Here is a 23396-nt window from a genome sequence, read left to right on the forward strand (position 1 = left end):
TTTTTTTCTTTAATTAAAGGTGTTAGTTACTAGTCCTGAATATGGAAAAATCCTTATTGATAGAAATCAATTATCTTGAATAAGCCATACGCAACATTATCTAAATTAATTGTGCTTCAACATGAATATTAGCTTGAAAAAAAGATACAAAATAAACATCACTAGTTCTTGATCGTGAAGTTACAATCATATATAATTGATGAACACCTTTCAAATACAATCTATTTTTCTTTTAGATATTTGTATTTGAAATTTACTATATATGTGTATATAACTATAGTTAATTTTTCCTTAATTAAAGGTGTTAGTTACTAATCCAGAATATGGAAAAATCCTTGTTGATAAAAATCAATTATCTTGAATAAGCCATATGCAACATTATCTAAATTAATTGTGCTTCAACATGAATATCAGGTTGAAAATGAAATACAAAATAAACATCACTAGCTCTTGGTCGTGAAGTTATGATCATACATAATTGATGAATACTTTCAAATACAATTTTTTTAGATATTTGTATTTGAAATTTACTATATACGTGTATATAACTATAATTATTTTTTTCTTTAATTAAAGGTGTTAGTTACTAGTCCTGAATATGGAAAAATCCTTATTGATAGAAATCAATTATCTTAACATTATCTAAATTAATTGTGCTTCAACATGAATATTAGCTTGAAAAAAAGATACAAAACAAACAATACTAGCTCTTGCTCGTAAAGTTATGATCATATAATTGATGAACACCTTTCAAATACAATCTATTTTTCTTTTAGATATTTGTATTTGAGATTTACTATATATGTGTATATAACTATAGTTATTTTTTTTCTTAATTAAAGGTATTAGTTACTAGTCCAGAATATGTAAAAATCCTTATTGATAAAAATCAATTATCTTGAATAAGCCATATGCAACATTATATAAATTAAATGTGCTTCAACATGAATATCAGCTTGAAAAGAAAATACAAAATAAACATCACTTGCTCTTGGTCGTGAAGTTATGATCATATATAATTGATGAACACTTTCAAATACAATCTATTTTTCTTTTAGATATTTGTATTTGAAAATTACTATATATGTGTATATAGCTATAATTATTTTTTTCTTTAATTAAAGGTGTTAGTTACTAGTCCTGAATATGGAAAAATCCTTATTAATAGAAATCAATTATCTTGAAAAATCCATATGCAATATTATCTAAATTAGTTGTGCTTCAACATGACTATCAGCTTTAAAAGAAAATACAAAATAAACATCACTAGCTCATGGTCGTGAAGTTATGATCATTTATAATTGATGAACACTTTCAAATACAAATTTTCTTTTAGATATTTGTATTTGAAATTTACTATATATGTGCATATAGGTATAATTATTTTTTCCTTTAACTAAAGGTGTTAGTTACTAGTCCTGTATATGAAAAAATCCTTATTGATAGAAATAATTATATTGAATAAGCCATATGCAACATTATCTAAATTAATTGTGCTTCAACATGAATATTAGCTTGAAAAAAAGATATAAAATAAACATCACTAGCTCTTGCTCGTGAAGTTATGATCATATATAATTGATGAACACCTTTCAAATACAATTTATTTTTCTTTTAGATATTTGTATTTGAAATTTACTATATATGTGTATATAGCTATAATTATTTTTTTCCTTAATTAAAGGTGTTAGTTACTAATCCTAAATATGGAAAAATCCTTATTTGATTGAAATTGATTATCTTGTATAAGTCCTGTGCAACATTATCTAAATTAATTGTACTTCAACATAAATACCAAATTAAAAAAAAAGCATTTGACCAAAAAATTGCAAACTGACAGAAGTATGCGGCATTTTGCTTTCACTGGTTGGATTTTTTCTTTTTTTTTTGGGGGGGGGGGGGGGATAATGTCAAATATATACAATAAAGTAATTAGTTTATTATAAATTTAGTCATGTTTTATTTACATTAGAAAAATACTCAAAAGTCATAGAAGGTATATACTATCTATATGATATAGCTAGCCAAAAGTATTAGGAGAGGAAAAATTGTCAAAAAATGTATATATTTTAGCATTTAATAGGACCTCTTACCAACATTTTCAATATTTATTACAAATAGATGAATAAAACAAATTAAATATTGATATAATATTAATATGATGATTTAAATATAATTTAAAAAGAGAAATTTTTGCATATAGCCACTCAAAATAATTTAATTATGCTTCATAACTATAGTTGTTAATTACGATTCATAACTACATGTAAGAGAGAGTAGAGAGGCAAGTGAGATCATGAGAGGCAATCAAGAGAGGGCGGAGAGATGCGAATTGTATATGTATATCTGTCAAATAATTGTGTCTATGTAACTGGTATAAATATTTATTTGTATATGGGCGAGCAAGATTGGAAGAGGGAGGCGAGAGGCAAGCGAGAGAGGGCAAATAGTGGAGAAAGGCGAACTTATGTACATTTGTCAGATAATTGGGAGAGGGAGATGGAGAGAGGCAAGTGATATTGTTAGATGGAGGAAAGAGAGAGAAATATTGGGGGAGGGAGGAGAGAGCGAGCAATACAAGGCAGAGAGACTAATTGTGTGATATATTAAGAAAAGAGAGGCGACGTAATTCCAGCTTAAAGTAAGCTGCGAGTCGTAATTAATTCAATTATAGCTATGTTAGCTAATTAACTAGTATATGCAGGGGCGGATTTACGTGGACGGGTGGGGATGCCACGGCACCCAGTGATCTCGAAAAAATCGTTGTATATATATGTATAATAATTAAATATATATAACTTTTGCCAAACATTGATTATATTACGAAATAGCCAAATTGGCAAAGGAGAGGGACAACCATCCAAGCAATGCAGGTTCGAACCTCAGCATCAACATCTATTTTTTTGCTTGCTCCTTTTTTTCTTTTTCTTCATTTATTCTTATTTATTTACTATTCTTTACTAATTCAAATTGACTCATTATCATAATTAATTTTTATTTTTTTTACTTTCTCTTGCACTAATTATTAATTTATTGATATGAGTGTAACATATTAATTTTTTTCTATCAATTAGTGAGTACTGAATTATGAGCGTCAAATAAATATTATTAAGAATATATTTAAATAGTAGATTTTAGAAAAACATAAGTATCAAAAAAATGATTTAATTTAAAGGTTCTTTCGATCTCCACGACGTTTTTGCTAAGTAAGATGAATAGGCTGAAACTACAATTTTGTTATTCTTTCCCAACTATATATCTCCAACAGCACATAAAGTCAATGGAAGATGAATAAATTATGTTAATATTATTATATGGTTTATACAAGCTCAAATTTTTAATGTGAATTTTTTTCTCAAAGTTTCAGCGAATAAGACATCTTTTTTTTTTTTGGTTCCCACCCGGTGTCCGGAGCCCACATTGGAGCTCCGACTAAATCCGGATCACATAATATCTAAAAGAAGATATTACTATATGCACATTCGATCGATTTGTTTATAAAAATAAAAAAAATTAATAACCTGAATTGTAACCCAAAATTAAAGTAACCGGTCCTTTTATCTTACTTGAACGGTGTGATACCTCCAACTTTCAAATCCTAGATCCGTCTCTGAGTATATGATAGCTTATGATCCGGGTAATTTTTCCTTAGAAATAATCAAGCAAAATTGATTTAAAATTTAGTGAGTAATAAAATGCAATTTTAATTACTAATATATCCTTCAAACATGTAGTGAGTAATAAAATGCAATTTTAGTTAGAATCTATTATAGAGATTGTAACATTCGGCCTTTGAAATCAATCAATATGATTGTTGTGATACTATTCCGTTGTTGATTATTATTTTCTCATTGCGAATTTTATTGTCTACAAATTCTTAACAAATTAAAAAGATGTCATCCTTGTCAAAATTACCAATTTTGAAAGTGGCAGCTGATCTTCTCTTATATGTCTTCTAATGACTAATTTAGTCAATCTTATGATAGGAGCATGCACAATTTTGAGTACCAATATCATCTGCAACACAAGGAGCCTCTGCCTCTCCGCCTTGGTACCAATGTTTTCGTTGTTGGACTAGTTCACTGATGAAATTGTCAAGCATTTCTCGTGTGATGCCTGGCATAACGATAACATGGGCCATGTCTTTGACGCATGAAAGTTGCCATCGACGCACAAATTCATGATCAAGAGGCCTTTCAAGTACAACTATGATACTAAGCTCATTCAGCATAACACTAATTCCTGCTTGTTGAAGACGATCTTTCAAATATTTGGCATTGTCGAGACATCTTTTAACATCCTTTTGAAGGCCAATTTGACCTTTTGTGCTCAAGCTATACCACAAGAAAATTGGAGTTAAGCCGTTACGACTACCAGAAATAGTGGCATCGACAGAAGCAATGTATTCCACATTTGTTGAGAGATTATTGATGTAGCTTTTTCTTGTTATTTGGATACCACAAGGCATTGGACATCCCAAAAACTTATGACCAGAAATTGTGACACTTCCAATTGGCTTCTTGAAACTAATCATCTGTTCAAATTGCTCAAAGAATTATTAGAATGTTGCTCTCAAAATTACTCAAGAAATTGTATAATTAGAAGTAAGAAACAATTGAAACTCACATTGTTTATAAAAGGGGTCATAAGACCACATAGTGCAGCATCACAGTGGATGTAAAACCTATCTTGTGAATAGCCACATTCTTTGAGTGTTTCAAGAATAATATCAACATCATCAATAGCTCCTTTGAAAGTAGTTCCTATAATTAAAATAACCATCAATGGAAATGTAGTAAGAGGACTAATTACTTGATAAAAGAAATAAAGAAAAATGATACGAGATTGGAGTATAGGTATATACCAATTGTGACATTTATAATAGCTGGTTTGTCCTTATTTTGAAGTAACTTTGCTCTTAAATCTGAGTAATCCATCTCTCCATTTAGTGATGTGTTGATTGTTTCTGAATCCATTCTATACATTCTTGCAGCTTTGAAGACTGAGTAGTGAGAGTCTTTTGATGCATATAATATTCCTTGAGGAAGTAACTCTCTCCTGCAAAATTATATCAAAAAATTTAATAACACCAAAAACATAAATAGATGTTATTATATTATATGAACTTACCCTAACAAAATACCATGGAGATTGCCTTCAGTGCCACCATTGGTAACATAGCCCCAATATTGATCGTTTTCAATTTTCCAAAGTTGTGCAAACCAATTCAAAACAGCCACTTCAAAGTCTTTAGAATGGAAATCGACAGTGTTTTGTAGGAAAGGATCACCACAATTGTTTAGGTGAAACTGTAAAAGTGGTGCTAAAATTGCATAGTGATCATAACATATGTTGACTGGATAACCTAAATGAAAATTGACTCGTTGTGTAAGTGTATCCAAATAATTGACCAATATAGTGTCCAAAGAAGGACCATCATTCTTCAATCCGGCCTCCATCACCTCAAGTTCCAAGTTCTTCCTTGGCCCTGCCCCTGATTGTTTCTTGCTGTCCGCATTTGGAAGCAAACATCTCCGTGCTAAACTTCTCGGTGTCATCGGTGAAGGCTCAAAATCCTGTCAAGAATCACAATTCAATTTAAGATATAATCAAGTAAAAATAAAAACACATTTTTAAGTGAGAGGCTACCCATTCTTGTGAGTTTCATTTGTAAAAGTAAAAGAAGAACATAATTGAACTATTTGTGCATGTAACATAACATATGAATAGTATGTACCATTTTAAGTGAGAGGCTACCCATTCTTGTGAAGCAGAAATCAACTTTTTAGTTATTGCTAATTTTTAGAATAGAGAAGCAATTGCTAACTGAATTATGTGTTCATATGTCTGAGCTACTTTTATATATATATAGATAGATATATCTAAGAGATTGAAGGTTTTGTGCGCACTCAATTTTTCTATTGTAAAAAATGGGTAGGTCATTTTTTTATTTTTTACAAAACTTTAAAACCCGATGGGTAGGTAAGATTAATTAATTATGAGAAATATAAAGTCAAATCCAAATAATGAAATAAACATGCAAAGACTAGCCAGTGCCACAATACGAGTGTTCAAACAATTTATTGATTTATATTAATAGAAGAAGAAAATTATACCGCTTTTAGTAGAAGCCAAATATCTAACTACAACCACTTAACTTTTTTCATAAGAAAGTTACTCAATTTACTTAATCGATTTTTAATTAAAATTTACAGACATGAAATCTATTTCTGTCAAAAAAATTTAACATATATACATATATATATATATGTATATATTTAATCCTTTAAATTTTGATTAGAAATAAAAAAAATTAATGAAAAAAATAATTAAATAACTTTCTATGAAAAAATTATAATTGACTAGTGAGTGACCATAAAAAATAATAACTCGATAAAAGAGGTTATAACAATGATTGTTTGGTAATTTCTAGCTTTTTATCTATATATGTAACATTTATGTTACCGCCCTAAAATACAAATTGAGTTATCTAACGAGACAATTCAATTATTTTTGCTCTATTTCGCTCCTTCATTATTCAACGTCATAAATCTTTGCACAATTACTTTACTTCAGAAAAATGATTTATTTGCTCTATACGTACCACAACATGTAATACGCATACAGGGAAAAATTAATATGATACGAAAAAATAAAGTTAAATAACGATATTAATTGTAACCAGTAGAAAAAAGGTAAAAATAGAACAAATTAATTATTTCTCGAAACCAAACAAGTGGAATCTATCTTCTTCCATTTTTTTACTCGGTATCTGTAGTTTGTAACTCCGCATTGAAGTCCTGATTAAATTTGGATCGTACACAGCTAGATCTATTTGAGGGTAGAGCTTTCGACATGATTTTTTCCATATCGAGAACTCAAATCCAAAATTCATGATTAAGGGTGGAGTCGTTCCATCACTACACTACAACCCATGTTAGTAAGTGGAATCTATCTAGAAGCCGAGTATTTATTCTATTAAATTCATTAGACTTTAATCAAATAATGTATTATATTAAGAAGTTATTAAATATGTCTAAATATTAAATTTAAATCTCAATTATTAATCCTTAAAATCGTCTTTACAAAATTGAGAATCCTTAAAAATTAAAATTTTGGTTTCGTCCGTGACCTCGACCCATTTCTTACGTGGACGCCCACCTCTAATGTTGAAAATCAGCTAATTAAGGAGGTGCTACGTACTCTCAACAAAATTAATATGAGATCCAAAAGTGAAAAATATAGGGAAGGTTAATAAAATAAATGGATAAAGGTTTTAAAAAATGCTTTAAAACTAAATGAAACTGAAATAAAATGTCTTTTTAAAATAGTTTAGTTACAAAATGTGATAGCCGTTAATAGTTTGGTTCAAAAATATCTTTATTATCTTTTAATGGGTCAAAAGTTTATTTTGTCTAATGAATATTTCATTATTATTTTTCTTTTTAATTAAATTATATTCCTAATTAAAATATTACTCTATTTTTAGGTAAGTAAGAATTTTATTACCAAAGAGAAGTTTACCACTCAAAAAAAAAAAGAAACTACTTTGACTAAATCGAACACAACTGATAATATCTCCTAACCATCTATCCGCTACTTTAGCTTGGATAGTAGTTCAACATCGTCAAGTACATGGCTAATTTCACTTTGAGATAGTCTCTGAACTATACATCTTGAATTATTCTCTTCAAAAGGATCGAATTTCTCTTCTTTTGCCTTGAAAAACAATTTGGTTCCTCTCTTGCCACATTACCTTAAATATAAGTCAACAACGAAAAGGACTAACACTGCAGTATTTAATTGTACAATATGTTATGTGAGTTACACTATTTATATTTTATTCACATTTAGCTTTATTTTATCTTATCAGTATTTAAGAAATTCTAACAGTGTTAGGAGAACCATATTTATAGCAAAGACATTTAACTATCATCTGTTTTTTCTCAAATTATTTTTGGAATAATGTCAATTGCACATGTCTAATATTGATATCAATGTATTAATGACTTAGATTTAATTAATTGAGGGCTATAACAATAACTTATGTAGAGTGGGAAAATAGGCAATTAGTTGAGGTCTATAACAATAGTTCATGGTGACTATCTTCTAAAGAAATTGGTTACAATTACAATTTAAAATTAGGCTATATATAAGCCAACAACAAAAAGGACTAACATTAGAGTATTTAATTATAGTGTTAGGATAACCACATTGATATGAAAGAGATTTAACTATCATCTTTATTTCCTCAAATTATTTCTTGAATGAGTGTAAAATGTCATATGTCTAATATTGATATGGAAGCCTTAGGTTTAATGAATTGTGGGCTATGACACTAATTATGTAGAGTGAGAAAATAGACAATTAACTGAGGGCTATAACAATAATCAATAGTAACTATTTTTCAAAGAAATTGATTGTAATTGCAATTCAAAATTAGGCCAAAAAAGAAACGAAAAAAAAATTAACAATTCAAGTCTCCAAAAATCAGTTAATCTATGTGTACTACACATGCAATAACTGATTTTATGTGTACATATATTAAAATGAACCCCCTAAAGCTAAGTGAGAAGCTTTAGTTCAACGGATAAGGGTTCAACAGTGACTTGTACAGTGAGGTCGAATTCCATGTCTAGCAATTCCACTTCTTTTAGTTTTTACCCTTTTTAATGTATGGAATTGAGCTCAACTTTTGAGTTTGGATCATCTTCTCTTTTTCATTATTTTTTAGACAAATTACGAAAATATACACCTTTTATTTTACTTATTTTCATAATCCTCTATTACTTTTTAAAATCTCCAAAATCTCTTATTTCTTTAATGTATTCGAGCTGCATATTAATGTATCTGATCAAGTATTTAAGTATCTGAGCTACATATTATGTATCCGAGTTAGTTTTTAATGTATCTGAACTACATGCATATTAATGTATCCGAGCTAATTTTAATATAACCAAGTTACATATTAATATATTTGAGACAATTTTTAATGTATCTAAGCTATATATTATCATAGCAGAAGATCTTCTAGAAGCTACTTCTACTTCATCTAAGAAAAAGTGAAAGAGATGATGATGAGGTGGCCATATGTGTATCTCCAGAAAATAGCAAATGAAACATGTGTTATCTATAAAAGAGAAACACATGTTATGAATATATAATGAAGTGGGTCCAAATACAGTATAATTTGCATTACTTATAGTACAACTATTTACTGCATTGTTCGTCCTAATGTTGTGTATATATATATACATACATACATATATATATATACATACATACATATATATATATACATACATACATATATATATATACATATATATATATATATATATACATATATATATATCTATATATATATGCGCTTATATGACAAGTAATTTGAAAATGCATAATGCATACGTAAATACCTTAATTTGACGTCAATTGGCAACTATGACCCTTAACTTTGGATGTGCATAAGTAGACACTTAAACTTGTATAAAATTGAACAAGTAGTCATACATGTCCTACATGACATGATACACGTAGGAAACAAAATTTTCATGTAGGGTGTTATGTAGGACGAATGTCAATTTATTCAATTTTGTACAAGTTTAAATGTCTACTTGTGCAAATCTAAAGTTAAGGATCATAGTTGCCAACTGACACCAACTTAAGGGTCATGTATATGTATTATGCCATCTGAAAATGTGTTAATTTGTATCAGTTGAAATTTGTCATGATCCCTGATTTTTGTTGTGCCTTCCTCTCCTGGTGGATTACTTTCTAATAATAACACAACGCTTATGCCAGAGACCAAATACAATGGGAGAAAGCAATTTGAAATATGAAAGGAGAAAGCAAATTGAAAAGGCTAAAGTGGTAAATAATTGTTCCACCAGAGTGATCACTTCCTTTTTATGGATTTAGACGAAAAATTTCTTCGTGAATTCTATTTAATTTTAATTTTTTAATAAATATATCGCTGAAGAAGCACCAACATTCATGTGAAAAAAATTCTTCTTGAAAAAATGGAAGCTACATTACTGTCAACAATTGCAAGATCAAGAGAAACTTTTTAGTATCATCATTAATATTATTATTATTGTTAGTAGTGTAATTCTCAACTAAAAATTGTGTAAAATTACAATCTTCGTCTAATGACACAGAAATTTTTTTGTTTTTGGTTAATTCTCAAAATTACAATTGTTGATGATTCTTTCTCATGTAGTGATTTTTTATGAAATCAATGTGTTATATCAATTGTTAAAATATTTAGGTGTAGTAATTTTGATTGACGAACGAATCTAACTATGCACCTATTATATCTTTTTTATGCTATACATTATTAACTTAATGCTAATACAATCTGTAATGACAAAAAATTTAAGTCAAAATATATCTTTTGGTCTGTTATAAATACATTGAATTAAGTGGATAGTCCATAAAGTTGGTACATGAACAACCATCCATATTCACTAGGTTCATGAACCTTTTAGGATAAGAATGTATCTATTTATTATGATACTTAATATGGTGACTTTTGGAGTGATTTCTCACTCTATAAATAGGATTGTTCATTCACTATTGTATGATATACAAATGAAACTACATACACTTGAATAAGAAGAAAATTCCTCTTCTTCTATCTACTTCTCTTGTCTTTTTCTCTTTATGATTATATTCTTATAGTTTGATTTTATAACACGTTATCAGTACGAGACTCTATCCAATTGTAAGTGAGTTCTTGTTTTTCTTTAGCTCATATTTTGGTTGATCTTGTTATGGAGATCAAAGTATTATATGCATAAAATCAGGTATGTATTTTCTAAAATATTTTATGATTTAGAATAAAATAGTATTCAGTCACTAACAATTATCAGGAACCGAAGACATATACTACTATTGGTTGAATATGACATGCTATACAAAACTTCTTAAATGGAAGAAGGTATAAAATTTTAATAGCATGAGTTTGAATATTATTTTGATTGTTTTGAAAGACTCAAAGAATAAATCATGTTGTACTTCGGTTTATTATACCGTTGGTTAAGGGTAAGACGATGGATTCAAGTTTCATCGCACCAAAAGGGTAAGACATCAGGTTAAAGTCCGGATGCACCATAATGAAAAATATTTGAGGATAAGACGATAGATTCAAGTTCTATCGCACCAAAAGGGTAAGACATCAATTAGAGTTTTGATGCACCGTGTTGGGTTCACGGTCCATATAATTATGGCGTAACACACCTTATATAGGTAAGACATTGAGTTTGAGCCAATGCACCATAGCGATGATAAAATGATGACTAAGAAAAATAATATATTTTTGTTGAAATGTCTTGAAATTCATCATATTGAATTTGCTTGATTCCTTGAAAAGAATGTGATAGCAACATGTGATAACTCTGAAATCCGCCTGTTGACTTGCTCCATTCAATCATATGAATGTGGTAGCAGTGAATGATTAGTCTGAAAGATGACAAATAATTAATGATATGAATAAGGGCGTGGAGGGACAGAATTATAATAGTCATCATTATGGTAATGATAAAAGGAAGAACACTATGAGTTCTTCAAATAGTCCTTCAAAATGTGAAGGCATTTTTTATCATCAAAATGGTATGAAAGGTCATTAGACTTATGAATGTTGTCAACCCAATAATTTGACAAGTTTATAAATCCTCTATCATGATACAAGAAGATAAAGTGATGGTACACTTGATCTTTCAAAGTGATGTTGAGGTGTGTCATGGAAATATGATGAATTTTAAAACATGACAATGTACTTATAATGCAAATTTATGAAGTACATATAAATGATTAGTCCATTCCTTGAAGAGAATGTGACTTGTGATGAGTATTGTGCATACTCGACCAATCTATAAGAGAATGGGTCCAGATGTGATAAAATCATTATGGGTTGGATATATGCCACAACTCACCTCTATGGAAGGTTTGAGAAAAAATGATATATGTCACTTCTCATCTCTACGAGAGATTTGAGAGGAAATAATTTTATTTGGCAGAAATGACTAATTGTATTGTACGTTTTATACGTCACTATGGTATGTTTATTGTGAACTACCGAAAGGGAAAAAGAAAGAAATAGTTCTTCCCTATAAGCGTTGTGGTCATTATTGTGTGGCAATACAAATTTGCCATTGGTTGTGTACCTATGGTACAACAAAAGTAAAGCAAGAAAGACGTCTTGCTCGTAATGATTTTGACCATCACAATAATAATATAATTTCCTCCTTGAAGGAGATGCTCACCATAGGGATGGCGTCATGCAATATGTGATAGTACACAAAACTAATTGCAAGCTCTAACGAGTTGTGCTATTATCAGAGGAATAATATTGGGGTTGTAGTAAGTCTCAAAAGAAACTTTTTAAGTTTCGGATGAATTGAAAATAAATATTGAGACTATAAATCACTACAACCGAAGAGGGTTATAAATGTTTATGTAAAAGATTACCCCACTTTTCCTCTTGTTTGTTCCATACAAACATGTACATGCTGATGAAATCACATGTAAAAGTAAATTATAAGTGTACTAAAATAAAGATCAGTTGGCATGACTGGTTGACCATTCCTATTAAATGTGATGCAAACGTAATTGAGAATTCAGGTGATTTATATGATGAAGAAATAAAGATTCTTCAAGAATTCTCTTGTGTTGCTTGTTCTCTTGATAAAATGATCATTGTACCAGCTGAAGTTGGGATTGTAATCCCCTAAAATTTTTGGAACATATAAAAGGGTGAATATGGGCCCGTTCACCTGCCATGTGGATCATTTGCAACTATATGATCGATGCATCTATGCGATGGTTACATATTTTTTGTTGTCAACTTACAATTGGTTTTGTAAGGTTGTTTGCTCGAATTGTTAAAATTGAGAGCACAGTTCCAAACTATGAAATTATATTAATAATGCTGGTTGATTTAGCAGAAATTGTATGCCTCCAATTATAGCTAAATCATGGTTATGAGAACAAAACTCCCAAATAAGATTTGGTATGAGATAATTTTATTTAACATGTAGCAACACATGTATGCATCAAACCAATAAGGTTTCCCCATTAAAATTGGTTCAGGGTCAGGAACCATATAATTTTCATCTAAAATATTGAATGTGCAGTTATGATTTTAATTGCTCCACCAAGCACAAAGATGAACTTCCAAATAAGGTTGGAATGAATGTTAGATTTTCTAACATTAGGGAGAGAGATGATTGAGAGCTGAAAATTATGTGTGAGGTTAGTTATGAATTATCTAGATCCTTGTTAAATAAATATGTGAACTTAAAGTTCAAGGGATAATTCAGTTGCATAATGTTGCAAATCAGTTGCCAGATGAATGCACTGACCCTATGATATAATTCAGCTGCAAATGCTCCAATGTGAAGTCCTTGAAGGACAGAGTCTATGATACGCCGGAAGCGTAATAGACCAATCGATTCCAAATATAAAATTCCTTGAAGAAGGAAGGAGCAAATGATCAATATGGTCATGATAATGAGGCAAGTGCTATAAAAGAGCACATTGACATAACACTTCATAAAATCTTGAAAAAGGTTCAGGTACCTGAAATAATGAAAAATGAAGAGATCTCGATAAGTTATGTCTTGTTGGAATCGATATCAAATAACCGTCGACGGTATCTTTGATATGAGGTAGCGCTCAATGATATAAATTGTGACGAGGATCTTGAATTCAAATCTGTCATATAGTGTGGACAGATAAATGGTTGGCCAAGTAAAATGCACAATTCAAGTATATTTTGTTTCACTTAGAAAAGTGACATTTTCGACTGGTATAAATCAAGGTATAATGTCAATGGGGTACAAATAAATTATTATGCGATAGTATAACTGTAAGATATCAAATACGGTTTGTGCCTTAGGGCATAAAGGTTTATCGCAAAAATCCTGACATTATTGGAGATGTTTTCTCCTTTGGTGGATGCAATGAGGTTTGTTTTGATCTGGCAACATATGAAAACTTGAATGCATGTAATGAATAATTGTAATGTCTACCTAGAAAATGAAGGTTATATGAAAATCCTTGAAATAATCGAGGTGTCTGAAGTATATAAGAGTTTGAAAGAAACTTTTCCAATAAAGCTTCAAGAATCCTTATATGGAATGAAATAGTCAAGGAAGAAAAAGGGTACAAAGAATGACCCTAATTGTCTTTGTATTTTTATGAAAAGGTCTTGGTAAGACAAAATTTTGTCTTGACCTACAGATTGATAATTTGACAAATGAAATATTTGTCTAACAGTGCACATATACTGAAAAGTTTTGATGCAATTTTATATGGATAAATCACATTCATCGAGTATCCCAATGATTATGAGATCACTTGACATAAATAATGATTCAGTGTGATCTCAAAAGAAGGATGAAGAGTTTCTTGGTGATGAAACTCCATATCTTGGTGCAATCAGGGCACTAGTGCATCTTACTAACAATATTTGACCAGATATTTGTTTTGTAGTAAATTTACTGGCAAAATTCAGTTTCTCCCCGATAAAAGGATATTGAAATGGTGTTGGCACATGATTGAATATCCTCGAAGGGCCATAGTTATGGGTTTACTCTATTCCGAGGAATCCAAGACAAAATTGATTGTTTATGCAGATGCAGAATATTTATCTGATCTGCATACAGCTCTATCTCAAGCACGCTATGTGTTTGCATGTGAAGGCACAATAATATCCTGGCGATCAATGAAGCAAATGTTGCAATGCAGAATTAAAAGTCCTCCATGAAGCAAGTCGAAAGTGCGTCTGGTTGAGATAAATGACACACCATATTCAAGAAATGTGTGGTTTTTCTTTGAAAAAGAATATACCAACCACAATGTACGAAGATTGGAGACATCATCACAAGAAATTAAGTGATGTTTTGATCAGGGGGAGTATAATACGCGTTGCACTCTTTTTCCCTTGACCGAGGTTTTTTTCCACTGGGTTTTCCTGACAAGGTTTTTAATGAGGCAACAAATAATGCGTATCAAAAGATATGTGTACTCTTTTTTCTTCACTAGATTTTTTTTCCCACAGGGTTTTTTCTAGTAAGGTATTAACGAGGCACAATATCTATGGACATCCAAGGGGGAGTGTTATAAATACATTGAATTAAGTGGATAGTCCATAAAGTTGGTACATGAACAACCATCCATATTCACTAGGTTCATGAACCTTTTTGGATAAGAATGTATCAATTTATTATGATACTTAATATGGTGACTTTTGGAGTGATTTCTCACTCTATAAATAGGATTGTTCATTCACTATTGTATGATATACAAATGAAACTACATACACTTGAATAAGAAGAAAATTCCTCTTCTTCTATCTACTTCTCTTGTCTTCTTCTCTTTATGATTATATTCTTATAGTTTGATTTTATAACATGGTCTATTTTTTAAAATAATAAATGTGGCATATTTGAACACATTTCAAATGAAATTGTTGGTTTAGGCGTCGCCCATTGCACGGATATCACTATCTATAGTATAATAGATGTAGCCTATTAAAGTCATTCTATAAACTGCTATTGCAATACTATTCCCATTAATAATGATAAACTGTCAATGTAAGTTCTTCTGCCCATGTTTCTTTTCTTTTAAACTTGCATTAACTAATAAATAAGTAGGAAATAATCTCTTTTCTTTTTAATATTATTTTAATAACTTCGTGTACATTTTAACTAATAATATAGGTCATATATATTAATTTTCATACAGATAACGATAAAAAAATCCTATTATATAGAAAATACTTTTATTTCTACTAATAATATAATATAGGTCATACATATTAATTTTCGTACAGATAATCGATTAAAAATTTCTAATATATAGAAAATATTTTTATTTCTTACTCTTTCCCAAATTGAAATAGTACAAGTATTTCTAATTATATAAAAATTAATTAGGAAAAGAATATATCTAAAAAGAGTGAATATATATTTATTTATTTGAAAAACGGTATTTTGGGAAACTTTCACATATAGCCAGTTAAAAATAGCCTAATTACTCTCCATAGCTATACTTTGATGATTACAATTCATAGCTAGATGTTATATGGAGGAGAGAGGTGAGCGAGACTGGAGAGAGAGGAGAGAGGCTAGAGAGAGGGGAAAAGAGTGGGAGAAAGGTGAATTCTATATGTATATCGGTTAGATAATTGTATATTATACATATGTATTTGTATATATGGCAAGCGAGAGTGGGAGAGGGAAGATAGAGGCGAGAGATACTGGGAGAGGGAGGAGAAAGGGGAACGAGAGAAGGCAGAGAGTAGGAGAGAAGTGAATTGTATATGTATATAATTGTATATTATACATATACATTTACATATAGGATGAGTGAGATTGGGAGAGAGAGGAGAGAGGCGAGCGAGATTGGGAGAGCGAGGAGAGAGGTGAGCGAGAGAGGTGAATTATATACGTAATAGGTTAAATAATTGTATATTATATATATGTATTTGTATATTCTAGCGAATTGTACATATACAAACGTGACTAATTATACAAACTCGAATCAGCCCACGTAATTAATGTATAATGTTAGTTGTGAATGGTAATTATAGCAAACTATAGCTATGATGAGTAATTAAATAATATAATTTTGCTTTATTGCATAATTTTCCATATTTTTTATCCATTAAATAATAATGAGGATATAGGTTTATCATTTTCCATGGTAAATAGTTACTCTACTAAGGTTTGAAATTACATCTTTCAAGTAAGGCTTAAGCACTGCAACCAAAACACGATGATCAAGTTTTCATCTTTAGGTGTCAATCGCTATCCATTGGACCATTTCGTTTCACAAGTTTGTTGTCTATTATAATACTTGTCCTTTAAATAAGTAAAAATTTAAGGAATCCCATAGTGTAATTCAATAATTACATTTTGTCCCGACAAAATTNAAGTATATCCATATAGCTTAAAAAAATGAATTATAGCTATATACATTAAATATAAAATAATATTTGCTATATTTTATAATTTTTTCTAAAAAATAAACGTACAATCTCATTCATTACATCATATTCTTTATTGGTTGCTCTTACTTCATATACTTTTCAACTCAATGTGAATTTTTCATTTAAAATCAGCACGTAATTGGATAACATTCTCCCCTATGTATAAGGTAACAAATCATTAAACATTTGGATAACATTCTCCCCTATATATTTTTCAAAGTCCTTTAGGAAATTGTTGTTAAAATTGACAGCAAACCTTATGGTGTGTTGGTATCTTTTTAATCTTGTACTTCAGTGGCTGCAATTTGAAAATAAAACAGCAAATTATAACGATATTGAAATATAAATACTAAATAAAACAACTAATAACTTACTGATACATGGTTTCAGTTTTCAGAAATTCATACTACATGAAAAACATGTGATACATGTCTACTACATGTATCAGTGAATTAACTAAAACATTATAACATGTGATACATATCTAATACATGTATCAGAAACATCGACTAAACAATATACACACTGATTCTATATGTATCATCAAGTACAGTGGATGACACATTTATTAAACTTAGTGAATGATACATTATAACAATTTTCAAAACATGTATCAGTACATCAACTAAACAACTAATACCTTACTGATTTATGAAAGTGAGTATATATATATATATATATATATATATATATATATATCATTTGAACCTTTTGTAAGGTGACCGTTCATTTTCATCTGCTTGCCTCCAAGAACAAGAAGATTACCAAATTCATCTGCTTTTTGGTTGTTCGTTTAATCTTTCCTCTGATTGGAATTTGTTTCTTCGGTAACTGAACTTGGGGGTTTAGGATTTTTATTTTTGGGAGTTGTTAAGCATGTGGGTTTACGTTGAAGTTGCAATGGCGGAGTAAGTAATCTTTAAGAGAAGGAAGATGATTATGGAAAAAAAAAGAACTGAAACTTGATGGAGTAAGAACAAAACGGGAGAAGTTAAGAGAAGTTGTCCTGATTTTTGAAATTTCAAAATTTTTGAATTTTGAAATAACAAAATTTCAAAATTGGGTCTTTTATTTAAAATTAATTAAAATTAATAATTCAAAATCAAAAAAAATGATTTAAAAGGTTGAGTGTTTAAATGGAGAAAATTCAAAATTCAAAAACTGATTTAAAAGGTTGAGTGTTTTAATGGAGAAAAAATAGGCATTAAAATGGGTAATTGTGTATTATAGGAGAGAGAATGTAATGTATCTATAAACTTACATTAAAATTAAAAAAAAGGGAATTATGTAATATTTAAAAAAAGAAGGGAAAATTAGAGAATATAAAACTTATAGTTGTGTATTTAAGTTATTTTTCCTTTAAATAATCACTCCCCAAGGAATGACAAGTTTTAAACTAGCTACACTTTTTTTTTTTTACCAAAATCTATTTATATTATTCATTCAAAGATTATGGGCCCGTTTGGATGGGCTTAATAAAAGCAGCTTTAAAAAAGTACTTTTGAAAGTGCTGAAACTTATTTTTAAAATAAGCAGTTATGCGTTTGGATAATAGTGCTGAAGTTGCTATGCCGAATGTGAAAAGGGAGAAATGGATGAAAGAGATGTTAGGGTTATATGGGTAATTTGGAGATTGTATAAAAATATTAAGGGCAAAAAGATAAAAACGTGGTCAACTTAAAACAGCTTATAAGCTAAAAAAGAAAAAGCACCCCTACCCCAGCTTTTAACTTTTGGCTTAAAATAAGTTTTTTTTAACTTAAAATAAGTTATTTTGAGTATTGCCAAACAGTTAGATAAGTCAAAAACCAGCTTTTAAGTCAGTTTGACCAGCTTTTAAGCTGAACCAAACAGGCTCTATATATCAATCTGTTCATTTATCATTATTTAGGCTTTCACCTAAAGAGATTATATGGATTTGGACAAGACCTCTATCGTATCAATAAAATATTTATAAAATACACCCAAATGGAGGGGAATATCAGAGCTAATCATCATATATCTCTCTCTATCTTAAACTAACACCAACCTAACTCAACCTCACATGTAAACACCAGAGAGTAAACAATTTTTTTCCAACAATGAATAGCAGGTAACAAATATGACTAAAGCATGCTACTCATCATCATACTACTACTACTATCATTACTTGAGCACTTCGAAAGAAGTAAAAAAAGTAAAGGACTTAATGATTTTAAGAAATTTTGACTATGCTGAGACCTCAAACCAAAAAAGAAGTTCCAACAATAGACAAATGAACAAGCAATTCCAAAACAAAAATTCATTAACGAATAAATGGGTGAGATGAAACGGAAACATTATATCCCACACAAAATGAAGTAAACAAATTTAGAATAACTCAGGATGAGATAAGCTAAGAAATTCCTTTCCGACATACAGTAAAAAAAAATCTAAGCCTATGTTGAGATAGATCACTAGTGTACACTTACGACAGAATACAGGAAACTGCAAACCAATTACCCAAGCAACTCCTAATAACGACAATCAAAACCAAACAAGCAAGAAAAACGAATCGCATATTATCAGACCCTAGAACTGGGATCTAAACGTAGGAGTTGTTGGTGTTGTTCACGCGTTCCGTCAGTTGACTGTGAAGACGGCGTCCATTGTCTTCTTCTCAGGAAGGAAAGGAGAAGTGGGCTAGGTCGGGAGATTATTGCAGGAAATTGGGCTAAAATTGATTTAACTTTCTTAAATTTGGTTGAAGCGAAGGAAAAAAAAGCGAGTTTATTTGGAGTGGGCTGCTGATATTGGGCTGGGATGAGTATTAATAAGGTTGCTGGGCATTAATACAAAATAATGAAAATGGGCTATGTTAAGGAAATAGTCGAATCAAATTATACTTGACTCAAATTTAAATAAGGCGAATTAATATCGACTAATTAACGAGCTTCTTAATTTTAACCAAATAAATAACTAATAGACTAGAATATAAACCAATAAATCAAGAATATGATAGTTAATTGACTAAGATAATTACCCAACTAATCAAGTAAATAACAACATATTCTTAATACGATTTTAGGATATTCGTGGAATGTATTAACTGTATACATAACCTATATATTAATAAAAATTGGTAAAAAGGACAAAACTTTAAGACCACTTGCAAAAATTATAAAAACTAATTATTTTAAATCGTTTGAAATTAAGAAACTCGTCAATTAGTTGTTATCGGGGAGGGTCAAAATTGAATGTCAACAACACGCACAATAAAGTAATAACATACTAAATACAGATAGATCAACATAGAAAAATGTAAAAAGAAGAGGATGAGATACTAAAACAGAGAAAGGGGATGAGAGGTAACTGAAGCCAAAGTTTCGACATAATTTTCATAATTTCTAATCGCTAGACCTTTTAACGATAGCTAATTGGACCTAGATCCCAAATAAAAGTCTCTAATAGCCATAGGCCATTAAGGAGTCAGCATGTTACACAACAAGTTCATAACCTCCAATGATATTGAATATTTTTCTTGAATTGTGACCAAATAAATCAAATCTAGCTTGATATATTTCAATGTACTTGAATACGATTTAGGAGGCTAATAAATATAGAGGTTATGACTACAATGCATGCATGTTTCAATTATAAATCAACAGTAAGTTAATGTTATACAAAGAACATGAAAGAGTACTCAAACTTTTTTATTAGAAAATGTTACATTTATGTCGTCCGGTTGTACCATTGTGGGAAATCAAAATCAAAATTCATAAAGAATTAATCAAATATCATCTTTATGGCAGACATATAAACAAATTAGAGAGCTCTCAAAAACTCCAATTTTAAAGTGGAAGATGATCTTGTCTTGTTTGTCTTCTAAGGACAGATGTAGTCAATCTTATGATAAGAGCATGCACAATTTTGAGCACCAATATCCTCTCCAACACAAGGAGGATTGGTCTGTCCATTTTGATACCATACTTTTCTTTGTTGCACTAATTCACTCGTGAAATTGTCAAGCATTTCTCGTGTGATGCCTGGCATTACAATAACATGTGCCATATCCTTGACGCATGAGAGTTGCCAACGACGGACAAATTCATGGTCACGAGGCCTTTCAAGTACAACTATGATGCTAAGCTCATTTAACATGACACTTATTCCTGCTTTTTGAAGACGATCTTTCAAATATTTGGCATTGTCGAGACATCTTTTAACATCCTTTTGAAGTCCAACTTGACCTTTTGCGCTCAAGCTATACCACAAGAAAATTGGAGTTAAACCGTTACGGCTGCCAGAAATAGTGGCATCGACAGAAGCAATGTATTCCACATTTGTTGAGAGATTATTGATGTAACTCTTTCTTGTAATTTGGACACCACAAGGCATTGGACATCCCAAAAACTTGTGTCCAGAAATTGTGACACTTCCAATTGGCTTCTTGAAACTAATCATCTGTTTGAAATTGCACAAAGAACTATTAGAATGTTGCTCTCAGAAGTACTCAAGGATTTATATAATTAGAAGTAAGAAGCAAATGAAACTCACATTGTTTATAAAAGGGGTCATAAGACCACATAGTGCAGCATCACAGTGGATGTAAAACCTATCTTGCGAATAGCCACATTCTTTGAGTGTTTCAAGAATAACATCCAGGTCATCGATTGCTCCTTTGAACGTAGTTCCTATAATTAAAAGAACCATCGATGGAAAAGACTTAAGATGACTAATTTGATCACATAAAAGAAAAAATGAAAAATGATAAGAGGTTGGAGTATAGGTATATACCAATTGTGACATTTATAATAGCTGGTTTATCCTTATTTTGAAGTAACTTTGCTCTTAAATCTGAATAATCCATCTCTCCGTTTACTGATGTGTTGATTGTTTCTGAATCCATTCTATACATTCTTGCAGCTTTGAAGACCGAATAGTGAGAGTCTTTTGACGCATATAATATTCCATCAGGAAGTAGCTCTCTCCTGCAAAAATAATATGACAAAAATTTAAGAGCACCGAAATAATAAAATTCATTAAATGATATGCTTGTGTCATAAGTATATATGAACTTACCCTAACAAAATACCATGGAGATTGCCTTCGGTGCCACCATTGGTAACATATCCCCAGTATTGATCCTTTTCAATTTCCCATAGTTTTGCAAACCAATTCAAAACAGCCACTTCAAAGTCTTTAGAATGGAAATCGACAGTGTTTTGTAGGAAAGGATCACCACAATTGTTTAGGTGAAACTGTAAAAGTGGTGCTAAAGTTGCATAGTGATCATAACAAATGTTGACTGGATAACCTAAATGATAATTGACTCGTTGTGTAAGTGTGTCTAAATAATTGACCAATATAGTGTCCAAAGAGGGACCAGCATTGTTCAATGCAGGTTCCATGACTTCAAGTTGTAAGTTCTTCCTTGGCCCTGCACCTGATTGTTGCACCTTTTGTTTTTTGTTGTCCACATTGGGAAACAATCTTCGCCGCGCTAAACTTCTAGGTGTCATCGCTGCTAAACTTCTGGGTGTCATAGGTGATGGCTCAAAATCCTGTCAAATATCATAATCCAATTTAAGATATAGTTAAAGTAAATAAAAACATATTTTATCTAACGAGGAGGTCACACAATTCAACCACTTTAATTCTCACATCTAAACATTATTTCTTTTAGGTGTTGGAAAACATTGGTTCAAAATAATAGCACTATCAATTGTTTGTACATGTAAATAACATGAAGAGTACATACCATTTCAAGTGAGAGACTACCCATTCTCTTAAAGCAAAAATTTACAAGTTTTCTTTTCTTTATTTTTTTTTTGCTTAGAATGGAAAACCAATTTCTGTGTGAATTTCGTTCATGTCTTGAGTATTTATATATATAGCTCTATAAAAGACCAAATGTTTGTGCACTAACCACCCTTTTCCTCTCTTTTTCCTGTTAGTTTCTTCAATATATCCCACTTGCCTTATTCTAAAGACCATTAAGTTATATTGCAAAAATGAATGTGGTCTTGACCCCGTGTTAGAAAGTGACTGCTCAACTTTGTTCCAAACATTTTTTCTATTTTGAATGGGTAGGTTAGATTAATTAATTAGATTCCTAATCAAAATAATCATGCTAATATTGGTGCCAAAACTCAAGTGTGTAAAAAAAAATTAATTCTCTTGACTCAATTAGAATTAGTTACGTCTCTGGTATGAACCATTGTGTAAATACAATCAATAAAATGTCATTTTTGTATCAACTGCCTTCCGAGAAAAAAATAATGAGAACACCCGACCTCGAAGAATTAATTATTATACTAAACCTTTCATTTGTGTCAAGAAGTGTCAATATTTGTATTAACTAAAATTTAACCTCTATATATAATATATAATTTTCCAATAAAGGAGTATCGCTTGATGCTCGGCTCTGCTCCTGGTGTAGGAA

At 30.4% G+C, this 23396-nt stretch overlaps 1 protein-coding gene across 3 annotated transcripts; it reads right to left on the bottom strand.

Moving 5' to 3' along the window:
- Positions 1-3684: 3684 nt before the first annotated feature.
- On the bottom strand, positions 3685-22819 carry LOC107027073 (histidine decarboxylase-like). 3 transcript variants are annotated; one of them, XM_027919153.1, is made up of 5 exons: positions 22713-22818; positions 22034-22515; positions 21749-21942; positions 21509-21645; positions 3685-4534 (listed from the first exon to the last, which is right to left on the bottom strand). In XM_027919153.1, the coding sequence occupies exons 1-5, from the start codon at positions 22734-22736 to the stop codon at positions 3968-3970; spliced, it is 1404 nt and encodes a 467-aa protein (XP_027774954.1). In that variant the 5' UTR covers positions 22737-22818; the 3' UTR covers positions 3685-3967. The 3 variants fall into 3 exon arrangements, with proteins under 3 accessions (XP_027774954.1, XP_015084017.1, XP_015083727.1); XM_015228531.2 differs by lacking the exons at positions 21509-21645; positions 21749-21942; positions 22034-22515; positions 22713-22818 and adding exons at positions 4627-4763; positions 4865-5058; positions 5131-5576; positions 5738-5871 and having other exon boundaries at positions 3785-4534; XM_015228241.2 differs by lacking the exon at positions 3685-4534 and adding an exon at positions 20644-21415 and having other exon boundaries at positions 22713-22819.
- Positions 22820-23396: the final 577 nt, after the last annotated feature.

This window comes from Solanum pennellii, chromosome 8, assembly GCF_001406875.1.
Source record: "Solanum pennellii chromosome 8, SPENNV200".
In the NCBI taxonomy this organism is placed as follows: Eukaryota; Viridiplantae; Streptophyta; class Magnoliopsida; order Solanales; family Solanaceae; genus Solanum; species Solanum pennellii.